We start from the raw sequence: 9,656 nt of genomic DNA, 5'->3' as shown, positions 1-9,656 counted from the left end.
ATCATCTGAATCGCTTGCAGGAATAGCTTCTAATTAACCTTAGATGGATGCCTGTCAGTAACCTGGGGTTTTATTTCCATCATACTTTTTGTTCACCCGTTTTGTTGGCTAAATTTTTTTTTAATGAAAAATTAATTCATTCACTACCAACTTTTCGAATTCCCTTTCCAAAAAAACTGCTGGATGCGCCTCTGCCGTGGATCAATCAGAATAATTTCACCAAATTTCATTCGCTGTTTCTAATCGAGTAACTTACGCTGATCTCGTTCAGAAGTAGGAATTTCCGTACGATATTTTTTGGCTTTCTAGTATGTCTGCTTAGGTAAAGACATGTGCAATTCTTTTCTTGGAAGATAATTTTAAGAAGGCGTTCTGCAACTTCACGCTTTTCTAAAAAGCCCTTTTATCATAGTGAATCTGTTGTCTATAGTGAAGCCCACTTTATTGTAAAGTAAGTGCCTATTTTTTCAGGCGGGGCTTAACGTCCAACTAACAATTACCACTTTTATTGTATTAAAATAAAGAAAAGTCATAAGAATTCTTTTAATAAAAGATTCTGTGAGTGTCCAAGCCAGATTGGTAATTTTATTTATAATGTTTTCCATTCTGACACAGCCTTTTTCGCTTTCAATTTTGCTACATTTACAAACCATTTGGAGGTAAGTTTTCGTATTATTATTTTAAATCAAATTCAAATCGTTGATTACAATTTGCACGAAAACATCTTTAATTGTTCAGTTCAGTAATGATTATTACGCTACATGCTATTTTTAGTGGCTTCGCCGAAATCTTGAAATAATTAATTTTTTCTAATTATTCAGCAAAATCCAAAATTTATTTCGATGAATTATACGGAAAACTTAAAAAATTATAATTACTCACCTCATCAGACGTGCATGTTTCGGTTCGAAAAGACTGTTATAAATATTCCCAGCAATAAAAGAATAAATAAATAATAATACTAATAATTGCTAAGTGATGAAAAGATTTGCTAAGTTATTTCTAATATAAGCTTACGTGTATTAGAAAGTAGTTTCGTCTTGTTGGCCACATAATCAAAAAAATATGATCATTGTAAAATCAAGAACGCATCATGAAGATGCAGTTGTTGAATCCAATTACTTTGAAAACTACAGCTCACCACCTCTCATACACACAAATACATCTCAAATTTCAATTAATCACATTATAGGAACTTGAATTGAATCGAATAAATCTGAAATAAGTTTAGACATATGTCGGTCACTCCAAATCCCTTTGAGAAGTCTAGTGGAGAGGCAGAAGAAGATCATGTTATCCACTTGCAATGAATTATTATGGAACTGATTTCAAATACAATAGTTATTATCATCCACAATTGTTTTCATATGTAATGTAATAGAGCTAACCTATTTGTGAGGGGAGTTCTCAAAAACAAATTACAAATTAAATGAAATTTTACAATAAATAAACAATAAACTAATAAAAAAATATATTTTTTAAATTACAATCACTAACAAGGACTTTTCAAGTATCAACATTTCTTTATAATGTATAACAATATTAAAAATTAATTTCTATAACCTATTTTCAATCACTACATCATGATAAAGTTTGTCTTTTTTTTCATTTAAATAAGTTATCCAACCATCAAATGTTTCATAAATTTCTAATTTGTACCAAGAGTACTTTCTTGGAAGGAAAGTTTCGAGGCTTTTGTCATGAGTAACACTTATAATCGTTTCTAAAAATTGTATGACTTTGAGATCAAAGTTCTGCCTCATCCCCGCACACCCCAGATCTCGTCCTAACTGATAACACAATTTTCAATTATCTGGATAATTTTCTAGCCGATTGAACATTTATTTATAATTAAGAACTAGGTAAAAACGGCATTCGTCGAATTTGATGAATCCGGAGGGCCCACAGACTTGTTTCTAGTTGGCAAAAATGTTTTGATTCTAATGAAACTTGATTAAACTGCACGACTATTAGTGGAATTAGATAATTTTCAATTGTACTGCAAAACTTTCCTTCCAACTGTAATTGTAAATTCAATATTTCTGCTAAAACATTGAAGAAACAAATCATTCCTATCAATTTTGCTTTATATTATGCTATACTAAAAGAATATGAGTCAACAATAACTATTTGAAAGTCACAATAGTTTTTTACTATGATATTATAAAACTAAATTGTAGTTCTCTAACAAATTTAGAATATTTCTACTGTAATAATTTAAGAATTAAATAATTCATTTATTCTCTTCTATTTAATATTTATATTATCAGTGAAATGTTTTTTAATTTAGTTTACTTGTTAATTTTAATTTTGCTATTTCTATGTTTCTGTTCTTCAACTATGGGCTTTGAAGTTTCTAATTAATAATTCTTATAATTATTATTGGTATAACTATGAAAATTATTATTGACTACATTGTGCATTTTATATTAATATATTCTTAAATTCTTCTGTTTTATAATAATTACATTTGTGTCATCTTTAATTGGAATGATTATTAGACTATACGCTAATTTGATTGTTTATAAATTTATTGTGATATCTCTTTGTAAAACTTTTTTGCGCGTCTTCATCTGAGATCATTCTCAGTAACAAAATGTAACTGATCTGATGAATAAGTTGGAAGTATCTACTTTTGCTGTATAAAGCAACTATTTCTCTACGGTAAGTGAAACATAGACCGTTTTCAGAAGTGATAAATTTCAATCTTTTAATACAACTGCCAGTAATAACACTTTGCATATTTCATGGACGTAATTTTTTTTTTGTAATTATTGGTGATCAGCTGATTACAACATTGCTGGACAAGTGAAGATTTAGTTAACACCTTGTAAAGTACTTTATTTTAAAATTGTACTTATTAAAGGAGAAAAATTGAGCTTATTATCGCAAACAAATATTTTCCAAATTTGAATGAATTGTTTATTATAAAGTGTTAATCTCTTATTATTATTTTTTTCTCTGGCGGGGAACTCTCAAATTAAGTGACACAAACAGGGGAGGAAATTAAATAAAAAACTTTGTATTTACTCGCTCCCTCTCCACACTATAATAAAATAATTAGAGGTGTTACTATCAGCTAAATCTGTTAAATGACTTTTAGACAAGACTAACTTCAAAAGTGTTAAAAATCGGACATAAACATACTAGATCCTTACAGCTTCGGGTTCTTAATTACTTTTATTTTGTGCAGTTTAATTTACATTTAAACTTAGAATTTAAAATTTAGAATTTTAAACTTACTTGTTTAACTATTTATATTCAGAAATACCGCAATAGGAAAAAGATAAAATAAGGAACAGAATTAAAAAAAAAAAAGAAAAGAAAGTTAAGATAATTCGTCACAAAAATCGTAAATTTTTTTTTTTCTAAAAACAATACTCCATATTTCAGTATTAAACGCTTTATTCCGTTATTAAGAATTATTTCTAACTCGGAGCGACTTCAATCGGCAAGAGAACATTTTTTTAATCAATAAAATAATGTTTAACATCGTATAAATTATAAGTATATAAAATATAAGTTTTTAGTGAGTGATTGGGATTCAGGTCTTAGCTAAATTAAACATTACTGTCTCAATATCGCGGTTAAAATAAGCACATTCATTTTTGTATTTGCGGTAGCAAGAAAAATCATAACTGTTAATGGTTTAAAAAGGTAAAAAGCTTCAACAAGTAAGTATTAATTATGGATACACTAGTTTTTTTAAAAAAATAATAAAATTACTATAAAAAAAAATCAAATTAGTTTTTTCTTTAGTATCTAGAATTGGACAGTTTTCAAGAAATTTTTTAATTTAAAAAAACTATATGATTTTATCTATTTATAGTAAGAAGTTGTTTTAACAAATTTAGAGATGTTATATTTAAATTTAAAACAATCAGCTTGCGTTTTTAAACTATATAATTGAATTTTTAAAAAATTATACAATTAAATTATAAGCGCTCTGAATAATCAATAATAATAATGCTGATGATGGTTTAATTTTAATGACAAATAATCAACACACACGTAATGTCATGTATCTGGTACTGATAAATATTCTTTTATAGTGAGCATTGCAAAATGTATTAATTATCTGTAATTATCTTAACATGCAGACAATAAACTGTCCATCTACAACGATTTACCATTAAGTCTTTTTAGAGAATAAATATCACATTGAATTAAGCATTAAATGCATTTTTAAATAGAGAGAATTAATGCAAAATAGATATGACGTCAAATAAGGAAGTACATTTTTAAAAGAGAAATAATTTAACGGAAAAAAATAGGAATAAAAGTGACGACATTGTTTATTACTAGGGAACGGATTCGTATGTATTTACATATTTTTTTCTAGGCAAATTACAGACGTTTTTCAACTAGAAGTATTCATACTGACACTTTTTAAGCCGTTTGAGTCTACTTTTATTTCACATATTTCCACATATTTGGATGTTATCGCATATTTGTACATATTTGATTAAAATAAATAAATATTTCTACATATTTAATCAAAATATGTACATATTTTTCATTTTGGGCATATTTTCATAATTGGGAGGTGGTTGACAGGAACTGTGAACTTGTGCCTTCCACCAGAACCAATATTGACAAGATGGGGTACTTGGCTGGAAGCAGCTCAGTATTACTATGAAAACTACAATAAAATCAAGAATGTCCTTTCACATCTCGAAGACGAAGCAGTAGCGATAAATACAGCCAAGTCTTTATTCGAGAAACCTAATTTAAGGAACGACCTTGCATTCATTTCTGACAATTGCGTATTTCTTGCACAAGCCATTACCCAACTTGAGTCCCAAAATGTTCGACTGACAGAAAACGTGTCCAACGTTAAAAAAGTCATCGAAAAGGTGGAAGGAATACCTGGGAGTAAGGAAGATCTGATCAGATCAAAACTGGTAGAAGTACTGAGCAAGAACAAAGGGTGGGAGACCATCTGCCAGATTTCTGATATTATCAGTGGAACAGAAGTCACCTCAGAACATCGTGTACCCTTTACAACCAACGAGATAACTTCTTTCAGCAAGGCACCTATAACATCTGGAGATGTTGAACGATCTTTTAGTCGTTACAAGTCCATCTTACGCCCAGATCGTCGTCACTTTACGTTCCAACATTTGAAATTTCATGTGGTTGCAAACAATTTCGAAGAGTGAAGTTTTCAAAATTGAAAATTTAACACATCTTTTTATAAATAGTAAAAATGTTTTTTGTTGTATAAATCATTATAACTTGTAAAAACAAATTATTTTGTTCCTAATAAATTATTATAAATTGTAAAAATGTTCTTTTCTTGTATAACTTGCCCCCCCCAAATTCCATTTTCATAAAAAAATGTCCATTTTACTTAAATATTCCAGAAAATATTTTAAGAAAATCACATATTTTCCACATAATTGACGAAAATAAATGCATATTTTAATTAAATATTTGGCATTTTTAAATACATAAAAATCCGTTCCTTATTTATTACATTTGAGTCTGAAAAAAAACTTGTTTACATTTATTTATTAATTAGTTTGAAACTTAAATTGCCTTGTGCTTATTAAATAAGACAGTACCATTTCTCTTTTTTTAAGTATAATAAATTTCAGAAATCATGTTACATGCCCAACAGTTAACTAAAACGTCCACTATTCTCTATGTAAAATGACGAAAACACATACTACTAATGTGCACTAATTTATAGATATGAGCCTGATAATCACATTCATTAAATCAGTAAAAGGCACATTCTGTTCCTACACTTTTCTGAAAACTCTCAAAATTATAATTTATTACATCATAAAGGATCCCAAAGATAAATAGATGGTAATCTCTACATATTTCACCATCGCCTCCGATGGTTTATCCTCATAAACTTTGCTAAGATAAAAAAAATCTGTTTAATAACTCAAATGACTGTCTCTTATTTTAATCCACACTTTTTTAAACACTTTTCAAGTGTATCAAGATATTTCGTATTTCCACCTTCACACAAATCTTTTTTCTTTTCTTTTTTTTTTTTTTAAATCGAACTTAGGAGACTTAAAAACGGCTATTTTAGAGGTGAAACCCGATATCGAGAATTTGACAAGATGACAGTACATTCCTTACAGTACGAGAAAGTATATAAGTATAATTTTTGTCGTACACTCATGTTTTTATTCGACAGACTATACATAAATTAAAGTTTGTAGACCTTTTGCTGAAAATTTCAAATACCCTTCAGGGTCATGCTCAAATTTCGGAAGTAATTTAATCGAAATCTAAAGTTTACACCAATTTGGACAAAACTTTATTAAGTACTAGGCAGAAGCCCAGGAGATGCCATGCAAGTATCATAATATATATATAAAACAATATATACAATAACAAAAAGTCAAGAAGAAAAACTTCTTTCCGATGTGATTATTTTTTTTTTTTTTTGAAAGAGTGATGATTTTATTATCACTATCGGTCAGAAAAGTAAACGAACGAAATAAGTCTTGAAAGGCAAAAATTAATCTAACCGCTACCATTTATTAAAAAAAAAATACCATCTGCCTAATCAGTCAAAATTATTTAAGATAATTAATAACATTAATTAAAGTTTGCGGATTTTAAAAAAGCAGAGGAATTAGTAAAAAAATTCGTTATTTACTAACCAGAACAGTATTTTTAGGAATGCTCCAGTGATACGTGTATAAGTCTTCAATCTTCAACTTTTGATTGTTAAGAGTATACATTATAAAACCATTATATACATTAATAAAGGCAGCACAATATTATCCACTTGATCTGTCATTGCTTCAACCAAAGAGCATATAGCTATGGCAAAAGTTGGTCTTAACAAATTTGTGCGAGATATGAAACCTGCAAAAAATTAAAATAATAAAAAAAAAATATGTTTTATATATGACTGAACCGTAGGACCAATAAAATTTTCAGTTAGTTTTTAATTTAAAGAACATTTCTTGGTTCCAGCCAACCGTTACCAATTTATATTGTAACTACGACCGAAAAATTTAATCAATTCTTCAGTAATAACAGTAATAATAATACTAAGATTAATAACCCAGAGATAAGTGGAAAAATATCCGATTTTGAAATATTTATCTAGAGTGGAAATAACACAGTTGCTATTTAAGTTAATATCACAAGGCTAAAGCTATTAAGCTTTCGGACTGTTTGCTTAAGAACACAATTTCGAATCCAGGGCTAAAAATAGTACTAATTACTGTTTTAAAGAAGATAGCATACCAAAGATCTGCTTGATGTGCTAAATCTATAAGTTGGCATCAATTTTTGCTTTTAATATTGATAACTAAACGATTTGAGAAATAAAGCTGTTTCAATAGTTCAAAATAATACGTACCAAACTGAATTAAAGCAATCACGAGAAAAAGTTGGGATAGAAAACACGCCGCTGTGCCCTCTTTGGTCTTCTTAGAACCTATAAAAAAGAGATTTTCAAATAATTTCTAGTATAATATCAATACAGTTTGCTGAGGTGTGGCGAATATAGATAGTGGTAATTGAAATAAAAATCTTTTACACCATGCAAAAAAAAAAATCGAACAAAATAAATATTTGAAACATGTAATGTTAATTTTATAGTAGTCATTTATTTCAGTAAAGGTAGAATTCACGGAAATCTTGCAAAATTTCTATTTCTCTATTACATTCTCATTATGTGTTCTATTTAGTTCTGTGTAAGAGAAAATATGTTCCAAATTACTTTTAATGTGGGTCAACTAGGTTGCAGAAAATTTTAGTGAGGGATAAAATTAGTCCTAATTATTCGTCTGTAGCTCGAAGTTATTGTACTACAGACCTAATTATTCATAAGATTAAATGTTGGAATGCGTGGTCACAAGTCGGCTCAATTTGTACCAAAGGTAAGTAAATAAGTAAAGAAAGTAACTTATTTTACAAGATATACGTATTATATTTATATATAACGCACTCCTTAAGATACTTTTAAACATTCAATATTAGTAGAATGAAAAAAAAATTGCCATTTCAGCCGTGATACATTTATTCTGCCGAAATTTACAAAAATTATTTACCTAGTTTACAAAGTAATATTTTTACATTACAGCGTTGGTGTATCTTCTGTCTTGTCTGTTCATGGACTGAGTGTGATCGGTCTGTGTGTGATATGTTAGGTTGTGTGGAAGTCAGTGTTGCCAATAGTCAAGTATACTGTAGTAAGTTTGGTATATGTTGTTTAAATTGTTCATGTCTGTTTTGAAATTTAAACTGTTTTCTGTCTTAGATATGTATATCATTTCTAGAATAAAAGTATTACGACTGAAATGGCAATTATTTTTTCATCCTATTGAAACTATGAATCAGTCACCAAAAAGAATGAACAACAATTCAATATTAATTTATTACCAAGTGCTGGTCAAAACAAAATATAAAATCGATAAGCTGCAAAAACTAATAATTTACAATATACTATAATAAATTAATTTTGTTTTAAATTGTTAGCTCACCTGGCCACTTATTCTTGCCAACAAGTGAACCACAAATACTGGCTGCTGAATCTCCCACACCAACCGTTAATAGCCCTGATATAAGTGGAAGAATATCCGATTCTGAAATATTTGTTACCGGATATAACCAAAGTGGTAAAGCACATCCAACCAACAAATAAACTGGAGTAAGGGCTACAGGACCTTCATCTTTTTCATCAGCGAATTTCATAAAACCATTTTGTAAAAATGTACTTATAGGAGGTATTTCTAAGATGCGAAGAGTCTAGAAAATAAATTATTACAACATATTGTTAATAAATTTATTAATAATGAATAAATATCTTATTCGGTCATGCATTAGAAAAATGTAAATGTTTTTAGTGAATGATCATAAACGAAAAGACCAAATGTGTCCTAAACTTCTTTTCTTAGGCATTTAAAAGATTTTTTTCTAATCACCATCCGCTACTTTTATATAGAGGTAACTTTTCTCTACAATTCGGTATAGAATTCATTGAATTCTGAAAACTACGAAAAGAGATATAAAGGTTTGAAATTGGAACGAATTGCAATACACCCAAATTTTAACCTTCTATATCTCATGACCAATCAACACTAGAACATTGGAATTTATACCGGTAATAGTGCTAACTATTTTCTACATTTCGGTATAGGAGTCATTAAATTCTGAAAACTACGAAAAGAGATATAAACGTTTGACAGCGATTACAGCATTTCTCCCTAAAAAGCAAAGAGAAATTAACTTTAAATACGCACGATTGCAGTACTTCCTCTTAGTAGGTGTAAAAGCATGATGACACTTTAGAGTCACGTAGGGAAGTTTTAACCACTTCTTGTTTCTAAATTTTATAAAAATTGGACTAAGCGTTTTAGAAATATTAGTAATAATAGTTTTAGAGAGCCTTAATTACGTGGGGCAAACTCTTCTCCCTAAGTGGTGCAGTGTCGAGTGCCCCAAAAGGCATCCGTATCGAATGACACCTCATTGGTGAAAATCTGTTCGCGCGTTTAGGCGCTTGGTTGCTTGCAAAAAAGGTAACATCAAGAAGAAGACCTAGAATAATTTTTGAAATTGCCGTTTTTGCTCATTTTCGGCAACTTTTTTCTGGAAATCTAGATAGTTGCAAAATATTTATAGTTGTAAAGGAGGATTTTCTCTATATTATAATGAAAATTTGAGAATCA

The 9,656-nt window shown here is 28.9% G+C and overlaps 1 protein-coding gene and 1 long non-coding RNA gene across 2 annotated transcripts in view; one reads left to right on the top strand and one right to left on the bottom strand.

Moving 5' to 3' along the window:
- The first annotated feature begins 22 nt into the window (after nt 1-22).
- On the top strand, nt 23-3,323 carry LOC141456823 (uncharacterized). Its single transcript, XR_012460051.1, has 2 exons — nt 23-322; nt 472-3,323. It is a non-coding gene; the product is annotated as an uncharacterized lncRNA (long non-coding RNA).
- The window catches only part of Dolk (Dolichol kinase), a 28,342-nt gene continuing 20,142 nt past the window's right edge, over nt 1,457-9,656 (bottom strand). Inside the window, exons 6-8 of the mRNA XM_074133105.1 lie at nt 8,469-8,733; nt 7,343-7,420; nt 1,457-6,840 (exon numbers count right to left, since the gene is read on the bottom strand). Coding sequence (XP_073989206.1) covers nt 6,713-6,840; nt 7,343-7,420; nt 8,469-8,733 — 471 coding nt within the window. The 3' untranslated portion in view covers nt 1,457-6,712. The remainder of the gene's footprint in view (nt 6,841-7,342; nt 7,421-8,468; nt 8,734-9,656) is intronic.

This window comes from Rhodnius prolixus, unplaced genomic scaffold (genome assembly GCF_049639745.1).
Source record: "Rhodnius prolixus isolate KJV_2025 unplaced genomic scaffold, Rpr scaffold_10, whole genome shotgun sequence".
Lineage (NCBI taxonomy): Eukaryota > Metazoa > Arthropoda > Insecta > Hemiptera > Reduviidae > Rhodnius > Rhodnius prolixus.
Note: the sequence above shows the minus strand (reverse complement) of the source record. Positions and strands in the feature narration are given on the sequence as shown.